Below are 16690 nucleotides of genomic sequence, written 5' to 3'. Positions count from 1 at the left end.
GATAGCAAGAATAAAAACTAATAGAGTAGGAATAATAGAACCTGAACTCCATAAAGACAAAAATATAGTAGTATAAATAAGAAATAGTTTCTCCTACATCCTCGGATTACCCTAATAATTTCAGAGAAATAAGAACAAAGAGTGTAGGACCGCTTAAAGACAATACAAGATATAAGTTGTAGATCGGGTATGACTGGGATTGCAAACCCGTTCCTATAGTAGGACCCTGAGCTGAATTTGCATATCACCTTAGCGTGAACTTAAGTATATACAGTGTGATTATAAGATAACATAAAATAAAACAAAATAAATGATACACTATAATTTGCAGACTGGTGGGTACAAGTTTTCTAAGCCATAAGACACAAAAAAAGCAAAGTGTATGTTATGTACATAATATACATGGCTCTAAATCCGTAATTATGGTAATTATATTGAAGCAATGGGTTCAGTTGAGATTAATTATATCGATCGCCTTCCTGAAGTGGTATTTCAGGTAAGCGATAGGGAAATTATTATTTATCAACTTATTGTACAATGCTATTATGTTTTCTGAACAGGTTGTGTTTTTATTGTAAATAGAAGCAATCCTCAGGCATTGGGATAAAATGATATTAGCATGCACTGATTTCGATATATTAGATCTCCAGTTTGTAAGGCCGACTACATTGAAATTAAATGAGTCTCTTTTATTATATACATTTACATCTATATCATTATGGAATATTTCTATACGAAGATCCAGGTAATTTGCAATAGTATCAGAACTGTTAGTTTTTTCCAATACAAGTTCTTCTGGATATAATGTGCTGTAATCCTGAACGAAACGCGGACAATTAAAATTAAACACACATAGATCATCAACGTATCTGAACATAAGTAGGTTATCTTGGAATGTTCTTTCTGTAAAATATAGATAGATTTGCAATTATGCAGGATGCTGGACTTCCCATAGGGGTGCCATTCACTTGTAAGTATAACGAAGTTCCATCATATACGTAATTCTTAAAAATACATAAATTTATTAGAGTATCCCAGTAGGTTAAATCAAACTTTATAACATTTTTATGTTCCGAATATAGTTTTTGGAGAACATCTTTTAAATTGTTGAGATTGATATTAGTGAATAAATGGTTAAAGTCAAATGTTTGTATTTGCTGAATATTGTTATTTTTTATTGCATTTATAATCGGTAAGTTATTTATTACAATAGTTTTATTTACATTATTTAATATAGTTTTAAGTAACTTTTCTAATGTTTTACCTGGAATTTTAGCATAACTATCTCTACACGATGTTATGAATCTAAATGCAATAGGTGATTTATGAAATTTAGGTATACCATATATAAATGAATATTTTAGGTTATTGTACTTTTACTTTAATTTTTTTTATGCAATGCTATTAGTTTTTGATTATTACTTTAGGGGAAGATGCTATGTATTTTATAATTGCATAATTGCAAGCAGCTTTGTCAACCGGAGTAATTACAAAATGTTTATGTATTTCTTTGAGCTGCTTATTTATTCATTTTGTATTATTTAGATTATCCGGTATGAATTTCAATTGATTATATTTGTTAAATATGATATTTAGCATTGTGAACAGCCACATGTAGTACGCCTCACCCGGTATGTTATATTTGTATGCAGATCTTATACAGTATTTTAATAAATCTAGATATAACAGTTTTTTGAAAGTTGATTTATTAATAGGTAGATTAGGTCGAAACTTAAAACCGAGTGATAAAATATCTCTAAGCTCGGGATATGGGATTATATCTAAATCGCCGATTATAATGTGGTTATGGTTAGGATATACATATCTAAGAAATGAAGGCTTTTTTTTTTTTATGCACACCCCCAAACATGAGAAGTATTGGAACCTATAGTACTTAGTACCATGCTTGGGTTGGAGGTTGAGAAGACGAAATAAGATATTTATTGACATTGGACTTGAACTTCTGTAGACAGTAATTTTCAGGAAATATGTATGAAGGAAGGTTGTTCGAGAAAACGGCAGTTGAATGAATAAACGAGGAAGATGAAAAGTTGGTCCTGTGAGTTTGAAGTTGGACAGTAAAGGGCTGGTGGCGGCACGTGTTCGGACCGTTTTGAAAGAGAGAGTGGGAATTATAGAAGCCAATTCAGAAGAACAGTGCCCATGGAAGTATCTGTAGAAGAGGCATGTAGCAGAAACAGTACTTCTCTGAGACAGTGAGTGGAGAGACTCTGTTAGAGATGAATCATTAATTAACCTAACTGCCCTCTTCTGAATGGAATCAAGAAGCCTGAGAGAGGTTTTGGGGGCACCAACCCAGATGTGGGAACAATATTCCATGGCAGAGCAGATTTGCGATTTATACAGAGTGAGCAGCTGTTTGGAAGAAAAGTAACGCTGAGAGCGAAAGATCAGAGTGTTACTAAAGATAAGCATAGGAGCAGAAGAATCCTTTTTGTGAGATATAAGACAAGACTGAGTTTTAGAAGGGTTGAAATCAACTAAGTTGTCTTTGCCCCACTGGAGAATTATCTGAAGATCGGCATTTAAGGAATTGGTAGCAGATTTTTGAGCAGGGCAAGGTTTCTCAAAATGGAAAGTGAAACGCAATGTGCTGTCATCGACAAAACTATGGATATGATTTCCAGTCAATGGAAGAAGGTCATTAATATACAAGAGGAAAAGGGGGGGGGGGAAACTGAACCTTGGAGGACACCGGCATTAGTGGAGAAATTAGAAGACAGAGAGCCATCTACCATCACTCTCAGTGAGCGATCAGAGAGAAAACTGGATAACCAATTACTAAAAACAGTTGGCAAACCATAAGATGGAAGCTTGTTTAGAAGACCTTTATGCCAAACACTATCGAAAGCCTTTGAGATGTCAAGAGTAACTATTTGTGTTTCACCGAACCTTTCCATTGAATTAGTCCATAAATGCGTAACATAAGCCAGAATATCACCAGTGGATTGACACTGACGGAATCCATACTGGCGATCGTTGATCAGACGGAAGGTTTCTAGGTAGTTTAAGAGTTGGCAGTTAATTGATTTCTCCATTAATTTAGAAAGAGTAGAAGTAATTGCAATGGGACGATAATTTGATGGGAGGGATTTGTCACCCTTTTTAAAAACTGGCTGGATATGAGCATATTTCCAAGCAGAAGAAAAACATCTTTGGAATAAGAAAAAGAAAAAAGGCAGCAAAGAACAGGAGCAAGTTCAGGAGTGCAAGTTTTGGAACATGTGGAAAAATACCATCAGGATCTGGAGCTTTCTTAGCATCAAGATTCGTCAAAATCCTGACATCCTTATGACAGAAGACCACAGGACAGGAGGCATTGAATGGAGCGTGTTGGGAATGGTGGGAGGTGTTTTACCAAGATCATTAATACATGAGCTGGAAGAAAAATGGGATGCTAGCAGGTCAGCTTTATCCTTGGCTGAAGTGACAACAGAATCATCTGGTTTTGACAGAGGTGGGAGCAGAGATGGGCAAAAGTTGCGGCCAATAGCTTTGGCAAGAGACCAGAATGCTCGGCTACCATTAGGGCAAGAAGCAAGTTTTCTACTCTTAGCCTGTTCAAACTCTAGTTTGGACTGATTAATAACTGCTTTACAATTGTTGCTAGCTTTGGTGTAGGCAGAAAATGAAACTGAAGAATTAGAAACAAGCCAATTACGATATGCAACATTCTTCTCTTGAACAGCCGTAGCACATTTGTTGGAAAACCAAAGTTTAGATAAAGGACGAGATTTTAAAGTGGAGTGTGGGATAAAGGATTCCATTCCTGCAAGAATAATTTCACTGACACGATCTGAGCAAACGTTGACATCAGAAGTTTTGAAACAGTAATCTGACCAAGGAAAAGAAATCTCGCAGGTCATCCCATTTTGCATTCTTGTAATGCCAAACAACATGAGGTTGGGAATAGCCATGAGATAAAGGCTCCATTGGAGAAGCGGCAATCACCAAGTTGTGATCTGAAGTGCCTAAAGGACCTCTTACTTCGACCGTGTACTTCAAAGGGTTGTTTGTGAGAAAAAGATCAAGCATGTTGGCTGTATGATTAGGATTGTCCAGTATTCTTGTAGGTAAATGAACAATCTGTGCAAGGTCATTAGTAATTGCAAAAGCCTCAGCATCTTGACCAGCTGGGTCAGTGTGACTAGAAAATGGAAACCAGCTGGAGTTGTGAACATTAAAATTACCAAGGAAAATTACCTTACTGTTAGGAAAGTTGGACTGGAGAAAGTCAAGTTGCAAAGAGAGGAAGTCAAAGAGCTCCAAGTGATTAGTGGAGTTGGGAGAACAGTAGAGACAACAGATGAATTTGACACAATGAGGTAGAGAGATTTTAAGCCAGAGAAGATCGAAAAGAGGAGAATCCAAATTACCAAGTCTCTGACAGGGAATATCAGAACGGACATATGTACAAGTACCACCTTTGAGGCGAAAGGAATCATACAGTGAATAATTTGGGCAACTGAGATGAGCAGTAGTTGAATCAACCGATAACTGAGATTCTGTCAGAAAAAGTACATGAGATTTGGCAGACTGCAAGTGGAAATGGACATCGTTGAGATTAGAATTGAGACAACGTATATTTGTGAAATGAATTAGGAAGTGCTTGGGAGGTTTAGATCTTTTCGCAGATAAGCTTGCTGTATTAGTTTGACGATTCGTGGTGTATTCAATAGTAAGGAAAAAGTACATGGGATTTGGCAGACTGCAAGTGGAAATGAACATCGTTGAGATTAGAATTGAGACCACGTATATTTGTGAAATGAATTAGGAAGTGCTTGGGAGATTTAGATCTTTTCGCAGATAAGCTTGCTGTATTAGTTTGACAATTCATGGTGTATTCAATAGTAAGGAAAAAGTGGGTGGGACATGCTGTATGAAGTAATGAAATTTTTGGATATGGTGTACACATGGTAAGAATATACCCAGATCCTTGACATAACGTGACCTCGACACTACCCCCTGCATACACACTACTCAGACTCCCTCCAGTCACTATCTGGCAGAGTAGAGGTAGCAAGATTATACACTAGCTGATCCTGAAGCCTCCTATAGAGTTACCAATAGGTTCGGTCCGGTGTACTAACTAGTGGCCGGCCTACGAACACCATTTTAGAGCTGTCCCCTCGAAATGTAAGGAAGATTGGGTCTCGCCACGATGTACATAACCTCAAAAGTCATCAATCATACTGCATGATGGAAGAGATGGGGAAGGGTATGTAATATTAAAGAACTTAAAATAGGGTGTGGATTTCAAAAACTATATAGGATATTATTTTTGTATGTGTTAGAGTGATGTCCATTTATTCTTTTCAGTGTGGGCAAATTAGTAAAGGAACAGAATATCGTTTATTTCAATGTAGGGCAGTGAACTATGTTAACTGAATAATGTTCTCACTGTTAATGACTTTCATTATATAGGTAATTATACTGACATTTTACTACCTACTGCAGCATTGGATTAATGCAGTTGCCATATCCAAATGCAAAAATATGCATTAATAATATGCATAGCATAATTATGCTAAATGTGTAACAAAATGCTGATTTAAAAACAATGCTTAATGATATACATTCATACAGTAGCACAATCATATTTGCATCTATATTGAACATCATTTGAATGCAGTTTTTTCCACAATGCACTAGTATTCTCTGTTGCCAAAAATATTGGGATAGTAAGCAGAAGTGGAATATTTACCTAACTAGCAATCTTTTCATTTCTGAAAAGCATTAATCTTTGGTAACAGTCATAGTTTAGCTCTGTTAGCAAAACTTGAGACACTACTAATTTTGGTAGTTATCAGATGTAGTGTCATTCTTCAAGGGTATATTTGATGGAATATTTGGTGCCTGAATTGGACCATCAGGTAATGTTAGAGGACATCCCAAAGAATTCAGTAGGATTCAAGTTGGAGTTATGTGCCACCATGATATCTTTTCTAATGTTGTTTTTGTAGAGCTTAGTATCAGTTATGCAAGTAGTACAAGAATGTGAGGCACTTCTGGAATTCACTTATAGGGGTGGGGGGCTGAAAAATCATGTTTGTGGTTTTGTATTGGAGCCAGCAGTTGAAACATGTTCAACTTGTTATTTTAACTAGTATGATTACCGGTGCAGTACTGACTCTTTGAACAGTGCTGTGTGAGAACATTCGTTATTCCCAGTTACCTCGTATAGCTGATCTTTCAATTAAACAGCTTTCTCATTTTTTTTTACAGTAGATGGCATTTTGATTGTACTTAAACAAAGATTGCAATCTCTAATAATAGATCTTCTTGGATGCCACACGACAAGCAAGAAAGAACTTGCTAGGGATTATTTATGTATGGATTGAAGAAGGCGAAATGTAGTGTCAAATGACTTCTACATACTTTTATAATATTTAAAATAACTAAATGCACAAGGCATAATACATTAAGAGTTTAATATCTATATAATATTGGTGTGTAGATACACCATAGACAACTCTTAAAAAAAACTACAAAGTAGTTGTTGTAGGCATCATTTGCTCTTTCTCATATTGTGCTCTGCCTTCACGAGTTGCCATGATATTGCACTACCTCGAATAAGTAACGCTTCACTAATAGAGAAGACTATTGTTACTTATTCTCAGTGAGTACCACCACCCAGACATGTTTCAAGGCTATTTGGCCTATCATCAGTGGGTGGGCAGGTACCCTGGTATTGCAGACATGAAGACCCAGTTGTGAAGATAATCACACAATATGAGAGATGCCAAAAGGTGTATATGATAATATTTAAAATAACTAAATGCACAAGGCATAATACATTAAGAGTTTATATAGATATTATATAGATATTAAACTCTTAATGTATTATGCCTTGTGCATTTAGTTATTTTAAATATTATCATATACACCTTTTGGCATCTCTCATATTGTGTGATTATCTTCACAACTGGGTCGTCATGTCTGCAATACCAGGGTACCTTCCCACCCACTGATGATAGGCCAAATAGCCTTGAAACATGTCTGGGTGGTGGTACTCACTGAGAATAAGTAACAATAGTCTTCTCTATTAGTGAAGTGTTACTTATTCGAGGTAGTGCAATATCATGGCAACTCGTCGTGAAGGCAGAGCACAATATGAGAAAGAGCAAATGATGCCTGCAACAACTACTTTGTAGTTTTTTAAGAGTTGTCTATGGTGTATCTACACACCGATATTATATACTTTTATAAAGAACATATCTGCACGCTTGAAATATGATGGAACTTTGTTTCCTTTTGAAGGGGTCCCAATTCTTTCATTAGGACAGTATCTATTACCTGTATTTTTCACTTAATATTCCCAATTTTTATTCACTTTTTATGAATAAGTTATTTGTTTTATATATGATAGCTTTTAATTGCTAATATGAATACTTTTTTGTTTTTCTCTCCTAAGGGCTACCTATTTAGGTATAGGTGCTCATTCACGTCTTCTTTCACATGCTGTAAAGGAAGTGCATTCCTTTGTTAAAAGACTGTATTGCATTTTTAGGTGAGCAGGTTTTTTTATATTTTATGCAAATATTTTAATGTACTTTATTGAATTACAGTTTCTGCTGTTTGATATCAAAATGCTTAGCTTCCTGTTAAATATCAGCATTTTATATAAGCTTATCCCCAAAATATTTTAGCTTAGTCAACTCTCTGAACCACTGTCAACTGTCATGAACAAAACCTGTAGTCTATAGATCTACTGACTATACTTTTCTCAATAGCACTGAAACAAAATACCTCAACAATAGAGATTATCTATGTTTTGATGTAAAACACTATGCAGTTTTAAATAGTTTGAGTCCCTGAATTAGAAGTAGACAAAAGGTAAACTGATTTCCCAACAATAGGCAGGCTGAATATATCAAATAATATTGCATTCTTGTAGCTAATGCTTTATCTTCAACTTTGAGTATCCATTATCAAGACAAAGTTGATCAAAAATATTAACAAGAATGCAATATTATTTCATATACAGTCGGACCTCTCTTTAACGATCCATATAACCAATTTTTTTTTTTTATTTCCCCTTGGTCATTACATTGAAAATGGTTTCTGTAATAATGAATAAAATTTCCATATAGCGAACTGATTTTGAGAGAGCTGGGTTTGCATTGTTTGCACCTCTAGCCTTTAGGCAAAAGAGTTGATGCTGTAGAAAGCAGGGATTAAGAATTAACCCCTTTATATATATATTTTTTGTTATATTTTAAGAGCTAAAACATTCCACAATTTAGTGGTGCCCATAAAATCTAGACAACTACCACCACCTTAAAAACTAGGTGGCAGTGATTGTATAAGTTTTACATGAAACTGTGTCTACTGTACTGAGAAGTCACACTGGTCAACTGCTATCTGTGTGTTTACAGCCATTGGCAAAGATTAAGGCATATTCCTGACACAAACATTGGCTCTGGTCAACCTGTTTTCTACTGTAAGCACCCTATTAGAGAATTAGGAAGGAGAAATTTTCCTTTATCCCAGAAATTCATCTGATTTTTGGCAGGAATGAATAATCCACACTTTCACTAAATTTCACCTGTCTCTATTTACATGGTAGGTACAAGTGGGTCTCTAAATCAGTTTTGTTTTAGCTGCTGTGCAAGTAACCTTACAACATCTAAGAGAAAATTCTTCGTGGAAAAAGTGGAAGTGCTTAATAGTGCAGATCAGGGCATTAAAAAAAAGAAAATTGCTTCAGAATTTGGTGTTCCTGTCAGTAGTGTATCAACCATTCTGAAAAACAGTTTCGATTCTCAAACTGTTTGAGGAAACGGGAAGGTTGTTAGAGTTGGACTGCAGCTACAACAAAAAAATCTTGGATGACAAGTGAAATTTTTGAACAGCGGCTGTTAAATTTTAATGGAAAGATGACGGAAGAAAACAAATATCGCGTTGATTATCGACAACTGCCCTGCTAACCTTCACTTGGTAATTTTGAAACGTACAGGTGTAAAGCTTGTTTTCTTCCCTCCGAATACCTTATCTAAACTGTAGCCACTGGACCAATTGTTGCATTATCAAGAATTTGAAAATGCACTACTGAAGGCACATACTGAAAAAAGTATACTGAGAATAGAAACCAACCAACCTATAGATTTGCGGATGTGCAGTTGGTGAAAATGTGGAGTGAAGCTATGATGGAAACAATGATTAAGAATTGTTTCACAAAAGCAGGTTTTGTAAAAATGCCAATTAACAGTGATGAGAGGGATGAACTACTACACAATATTGAGCAACCTTGGGAAGAACTCTAAGTGAGAGGTTTGATCAATGGAGAAATTGTTCTCGATGAATTTTTAGTAGTCGATAATGATGTCGTAGTAGCCGAATATCCGAGTGACTCCAACATTTTAGTATTAGTATTAGTAACGGCTGTATGGTGCAAGAAAGCCTATGGCTTATGCTGCACCAGCCAAAAAAAAAAAAAAAAAAAAAAAAATCCGAACAAAACAATGATAAAAACAAAAATTAAATAAATAAATAAATAATAATAATTAATAAATAAATAAAAATAATAAAATGAAATTAAAAATTAAATAAAAATGAAATTAAAAATTAAATAAAAAGGAAATTAATCCTATCATCCTATGCGCTTCCCTTACCCGAAAGTACTATCCAGATGACCTTTGAATTTCCCCAAACTGTCGGCCTCTACCACCCATGAAGGCAACTTATTCCAGTAATTTATAACTCGCTGGCTAAAATAAAACTTCCTACAGTCCAATCTAAACATTTCCCCGCGTAACTTGAATTTATGTCCCCTAGTTCTAGCATCATTTATAACCTTGAAAATTTTGTCCTCATTCATTTTACTGATGCCTCTCAGAGCCTTAAACACCTCAATCAAATCTCCCCTAAGGTGTCTAGTTTCCAAACTCTGCAACCCACATATTCGAAGTCTTTCTTCATACGGACGCCCTTTTGCCGATCTCACCAGGCGAGTTACCCTTCTTTGCACCCTTTCAAGAAGCTCGATGTCTTTCTTTAGGTGCGGTCTCCATACTTGAACACAGTATTCCAAGTGTGGTCTAACATAGGCCTTATATAATGCGATTATCACGTCCCTATCTCTACTTGCAAAAGTTCGATAGATCATCGATAGGACACCATGGGCCTTCCTTGCAACCTGTTTACAATGCTCAGAGAATTTCATGTCTGACCGTATCGTAACACCCAAGTCCCTTTCCTCCAGTACTGGGTTTAGTTGAACTCCACCAAGTGAATAAGTTATTTTGGGATTACTGTTTCCCAGGTGTAATACCTTACACTTTGTTGGATTAAAGCACAGCTGCCATTTTTCTGACCATTCTTGAAGTCTATCTAGGTCTCTCTGAAGAAGCTCAGCTTGACAGTGATCATTAACTACTCTACCAATTTTAACATCATCTGCAAATTTAGACATGACGCCCTCTATCCCTTCATCAATGTCGTTTATGAAAATTAAAAACAACAGTGGTCCTAATACTGATCCTTGGGGAACCCCACTTCTTACATCAACCCAATCTGAGGAATAGCCATTTATCACAACCCTCTGCCTCCTGCCCTGAAGCCATCCTTCTATCCATCTAAGGATTTTTCCAGTGATTCCAACCTGTTCCAGCTTATAAAGCAACCGCTCATGTGGGACTGAGTCAAAAGCTTTGCTGAAATCTAAATAAACAATGTCGAAATTATTCCCTAAATCCAGCTCGTGAGTGACCCTTTCGAAATAGCGAACCAGATTTGTTAAACATGATTTTCCCTTTACAAAACCATGCTGAGTATCCTTGAGAATTTCAATTCGATCCAAATGATCCTGAATTCCACCCTTGATCAATGCCTCCATGATTTTCCCTACTACTGAAGTCAGACTGACAGGTCGATAATTTCCCACTTCACTTTTAGAGCCACCCTTATGTATGGGAGATACATTTGCACTTTTCCAATCCAAGGGAATCTCCCCAGAGTCTAGTGATGCTCGCATAACCAGCCTCAGTGGTTCAATGCACTCGCTTGCCGCCTCTCTCAAGATTATAGGGTATATTCCATCAACTCCAGGAGCCTTACTAGTCTGTAGGCTTGAAAGTTTTTTCATTAAATAATCTTGCGAAATTTCAATATCATTAATTACATATTTTTTAACTTCGCTCCCACAATTTCCCATTGCCACAAAAGGCTTTTCATTTGTAAATATCGATGCAAAATAACTGTTGAGTTCATCTGCAACGGCAGCTGGTGTATTTATTACTATCCCCTTTCCCTTACGTAAAGGTCCGATCTGGTTTGTCCTGCTCTTCTTGGCATTTATATATGTGAAGAATTCTTTATCCCCCCTCTTTGCTCTGTTTGCTAGTGATTTCTCATAAACTGCCTTTGCCTGTCGAACCTTTTCTGTGGCTCTATTACACATCACCTTGTAGCTGTTATAGGCTTCAGTACTTTTTATTGCTCTGTAACGTTTCCATGCCACCTTTTTCTGCTCAAGTAATGCGGCAACTTCACTATTCATCCAACTTGGAACCCTTCTCGTGGAGTATTTTTTTAATGGTATATACGCATTCAAGGCATCGGTGATTAATGTTTTAAAAGCGTACCACAGTTCAAATGTATTCATTCTCTGCGCGATATCTACCCAGTTAATAGAGGCCATGTAGTACCTTAAGGCATCGTAATTTCCTTTTCTGAAATTAAAACCCATTCCTTTGCCTTTTACTTCTGCTACCTCTCTCGTCATCATCCACCGTAGAACTCTGTGATCACTTCCTGCTACTGGTTCCTCTACTGTCAGCCCTGTTATGTCATCTGATTCATGTGTGATGATGAGGTCTAGGATATTCTTTTCTCTAGTACTTTCCCTGACATGTTGATACAAATAAGTCATCTAGTTGATTTAAAAATTTTGTTCCCCATGTCGAGTTTCCTTCCCATTTACTCCAATCAATTAGAGGCAAATTGAAATCACCCATAATAAGGCATTGACGCTTACTTGCCCATTCCATTTGCATGTAGAGGCTTTTGTCATAGTCTTCACAATCACCTGGTCTGTAGATTACGCCTACTCGCATTGTACCTTTGTTTCCAACTATCTCACACCATACAGACTCTATACTAGCATGTGAAATGTCTGAATCTGGGAAAGCTATCGTCGCACTCAGGCTGCTTCTGATAAGAAGCATTACCCCACCACCCCTTCTATCTACTCTATCCTTCCTAAATACATTATACAAGCCGTACTGAAACTCATCATCCCCAATTTCCGGGTGGCACCACGTCTCCGTAAGCCCTATTATGTCCGCGTTACTTGTTTTAACCAGCAGTTCGAATTCGCTCATTTTATTGACGACACTTCTAACGTTACTGTATAAACAATTAAGATTTACTGTTCTTGTATATTTAACAACCCTAACACAACCCTTGAAGTTTTTTAGGCTCTCTTCCCTGATATTAGCTACCTGCTCACGTGAAACGTCTTTGGCCCCAGAACATCTAGATAATACGTCCAGTTGGGGTAACAGATAAGAACTCTTAAGGTATGTGCAAGAGTTACATTGACCAATATTATCAGATAAACGCGTGTCAGTATTACCCACATCCCCCCTAACTAGCAGTTTCCCTGAGCCTTTAAGGTATCCTCAATAATACTGGCAAAAACTTTTGCACCACCTTTGTTTAAGTGTATCCCGTCTCTACAAAACAAATTCCTTCTACCTACAAGTGTGGGCCATGCTGATAGAAATTTACCCCCTAAAGCCTTGCAGATTCCTTCAAGTCTTGAGTTAATCCACAAGGCTCTTAACATATAATCCCTCCTATCGTGTCTGGGCAGAATTGCAGACACATAGACATTATGGCCTAGCTCGCGACATTTCCTCAGCATGGTCCTGTATTTTTCCAACAAATCGTCAGATCGTGTACGTTTAATATCGTTTGTCCCCACATGAATAATAATATTTTCTTTACCCCCTTTAAAATCTGACAGTCTGTTGGTGACATCATCAATAGTTGCTCCCGGCAGACATACCCTGGTTCTGCTCCACCTATCTTTATTACAAAAAATATTCCCCGTTTCCCTGACAATGGAGTCTCCTAATAAAACAATGTCCTTTCTAACCAGGGTAGTTTGCACTTGGTTTTTCTGTTTTGAGGCTCGAATCGGGTGTGCATCACTTGGTAGATTGCTGGAGTTTTGAGTCCCTGACGAGCTCCCAGAAGCATTATTTTCGAGGGCAAGCACTCGTTTTTTCAGGGACTCAAATTGTTCCATCAGTGCACCAAATTGTAATTTAAGATCGGTGCACTCCTTACATCGATCACAAAGAAAAGAATCCCCAGGTGAGGTAGGATTAGTCACCAGGTCGACCTTGGAAAACATTCCACAGGTTCCACAACGGATTAAATCATGACTCACCCGTAAATCGCCATCTGCTATTTCCGTGTGACTCACGATACCCTGTGACGTGTTTAAGGCAGATCTCGTAACAACCATTATAAAATTAAATAAATATCAATGAAAGTAACTTTAAAAAATTATATCTATAATATTATTAAAATCAAACAGTTACAGGAAAACCTATAACAAAATAATCCAACAATATTTAAATAAATCAAATATTTAAAAGCACTATCCGAAAGTAAACCACTTAACTGAGGAGCCCTGTCTAAGCGCGTCCGCTCACCTCGAATGCCAACGTACTCAATTTTGGAGAGTATTCAAAGAACTAGTGCCAATATCGATGATGAATTGGATGAAGATAAGGGCAATGTTTAACCTTCCAAAAATGAAATGTTGGCAGCATTTGAAACTTTGCATCAAGGCCTTCAGTGTGAAGAAATATGCCAGAAAATATATTTGAGTGTACTTAAACAAATGCAAAATTTTTATGAACAATGTACAGTAAAATCCAGTGTACAACAACAAAAAAAAACATATTTTACAAAAATAATTCTTATAATGTACTAATATATTGTGTGCATGATATGTAAGTAATCATTTCTTAATATGTATGTATTAATGAATTAATTGTTTTAAAATGTTAGAACGTTTATTCATTCCCACTTATTTCCCATATTTTATTATATTTCTGAATGTTGAATTACAGTTTCATTGTTGAAAAGGTCATATTTCTTTATAATGAAATTTCTGTTTAATGAATTTTTTCAAGCGATCGTTTTTGTTACATAGAGATCTGACTGTATTAGGCTTGTCTTTTGGTAGGAAATAGTTTGTCTCTAGCCTAATTTCTACTTCAGAGACTCAATAAATCACATGTATTCAATTTTAAATTGAGTCAGTTGTTTAATTGTTAAAATCACAATACTAGAAAACTTAGGTGCACTATAGCCCCCCCCACACACACACACTCACACTCTCACACTAGAAAACTTAATCAGAATGGCATTTGCTGATAATATTAGTTTATTTATGATGCAAGTTTTGGTTAATTGTTCCATTTACAGCTATATATGTGGTAAGTAGCTATGAAATAAACAACTATTCATGTGGATTATAGCCTTTATGCAAATGCAGTGCTATTTTGATGCTGAATGATTGGAAGACAGTTTTGAATAGAGAATTTTTTGATATGCCTTTTGTTATTTGAAAAAAAAAATTAACTGCTTAGAACCAACTCTTTTGTTTTTAAAAAGGCTTTAAATATTTTAATGACATTTTGTCAACAGATCCGTTATTCTTAAAACTGTAAATCAGTATTTCCCAACCTAAGAATTGTGACCCAAGCTTGAGTTGACAGCATATTTTCAGTGAACATCTGGAATTCTGTACAAAGTTAAAAATAATAACTTTAATAAAAAAAATATGATATAAAATAAATTGTAGTGTGTGTGTGTGTGTGTGTGATCCACTTTATATAGTGTATTTGCTGCTTACCAAAGTAGTGAACATGACTATTGTTTATTCCCACTTTCAGCTGTATCAAATTGTACACGGTGCTTATTATTATTATTAGCCATATGGTGCAAGGAAGCCTGAGGCTTATGCTGCACCAGCCAAAAAAAAAAAAAAAAAATCCCGAGTTACCCTGAGAGAGAGTAGAAAGGAATCGCCAAGAAAGAGAAGAATGATATATCCAGCTCTGGACCCCTGGATGTGCCAAGATCATACTCACCAGATGTGAGCCTCTGGGGTTGAATATGCATATTTGCTCTTGGTGCTAAAGCAGTAGCATCTGGGAAAATGAATAGTAAACAGCTATCAGTGATTTAAAGCTGCTCGCCAGTCTTTGTGAAAAAGCCTACTAAATGGTGTCAGAATATCTATAGGATATACAAATTAAATCCAATCCATAGTGACTGAAAAACCTCGTTTGCAACATTTACGTTGCAATCGAGGCTTTTCATCCATTGTGGATTGGCTGAAAAACCATGAAAAACCACTAGGTTTTTCAACTAATATGGAGGTACATCCTGTGTATGCTAATTATTTCAGTTATAAATAAATGAAGTTCAATGAGTTTTTCATATTAATTGTAGATGTCAGTATTTTTATAATTTTATAGGCCATCATACTGGGTTATGAATCTTAATGAATTATGAATATGTATCTCATCCTAAAAAAAATATTGAAAATCAGCAATTTAAATGTCTATCAGACAGACATTATTTGAAAATGTAGCTCTTAATTTTGAAATGAGAACATTTATTTCCAATCAATTGCTCTCTGTGAATTTTTAAACTATATGCTTTTAAAATAAGAATTCATAGGCTAAGTAAAGAACTGCTGTTATTTCATACAATTGGTATGGAGAAAAAAGAAAAGATCTTATCTATGGATAATAATGAAGAACACCAGCCATCCCAAATGAAGAACACCAGCCATCCCAAATTAAATTGAAATCACATTTATTCACTATAAATATTTTGTTATATTGGTATTAGGTGTGTGTGTGTGTGTGTGTGTGTGTGTGTGTGTGTGTGGGGCTCTTGAAAGAAACATACTTATATAATTGGTTGAGTGAAACAATGCAGAAATAGACTGATATTTAGGTGGTTTACAGTTAAGTACAGTTATTAAAATTAGCCCGGTACTGCTATATTTAAACCTCCCAAATCTTTCTGAGAAGCCCCTTTCTTTTTCAAAGAAATAACTAAAATATATTTACTGAAACAATTTCATTCGGGTTGCTACTGATTGAACTTAATTTTTAGTTTAATCTAGATTTGATACCATTTTTAAGTTTATTGTTCATATTTGATTTAGAATAAGGGACACCTTGATGATAATTAGCCAGATGAATTTTCATGAATATATACATTTAGTTAAAATAATTAATGTTAAGCTTAGAGAATTTTCCTTCCACAGAGTGTTGTTTCCTGATCTTCCTTTGGATAACCAGACAACAGCTGTAACAACAGAGGAGAAAGCAAAGTTAAAAATTTCTGCATCAGATGATGCAGAGGAAGATGAAGAAGATGATCCTGACAGGTAAACTTTTAGAAACTAGTTTCTAGTATAAATGATTGTGGTAGGACATACTGAGTTTAGAATGCTCATTCAGTCCTCTTTTAAAATAACATTTTATTTTAAGAGGACTGAATGAACATTCTGTTCTCAGTATATTATTAGTAAATTATTAAACCAAATAATTTAAGATAAGGCATTACTTTATAAATATATACAAATCATGGCATCATTTATGTGTAAATTAGACTATGTTAAAAC

General features: G+C 35.7%; 1 protein-coding gene across 2 annotated transcripts in view; it reads left to right on the top strand.

Moving 5' to 3' along the window:
* Als2 (Amyotrophic lateral sclerosis 2) overlaps nt 1–16690 on the top strand; it is a 177543-nt gene that overhangs the window by 132690 nt on the left and 28163 nt on the right. For both annotated transcript variants that reach the window (XM_090372668.1, XM_090372667.1), the window contains exons 21-22: nt 7436–7531; nt 16331–16453. In XM_090372668.1, the coding sequence (XP_090228794.1) occupies nt 7436–7531; nt 16331–16453 (219 nt within the window). The remainder of the gene's footprint in view (nt 1–7435; nt 7532–16330; nt 16454–16690) is intronic.

The sequence above is a fragment of the Mastigoproctus giganteus genome, chromosome 4 (assembly GCF_048544385.1).
Source record: "Mastigoproctus giganteus isolate SK-2022 chromosome 4, ASM4854438v1, whole genome shotgun sequence".
In the NCBI taxonomy this organism is placed as follows: Eukaryota; Metazoa; Arthropoda; class Arachnida; order Uropygi; family Thelyphonidae; genus Mastigoproctus; species Mastigoproctus giganteus.
This window is presented reverse-complemented; position numbering and strand designations above follow the sequence as displayed.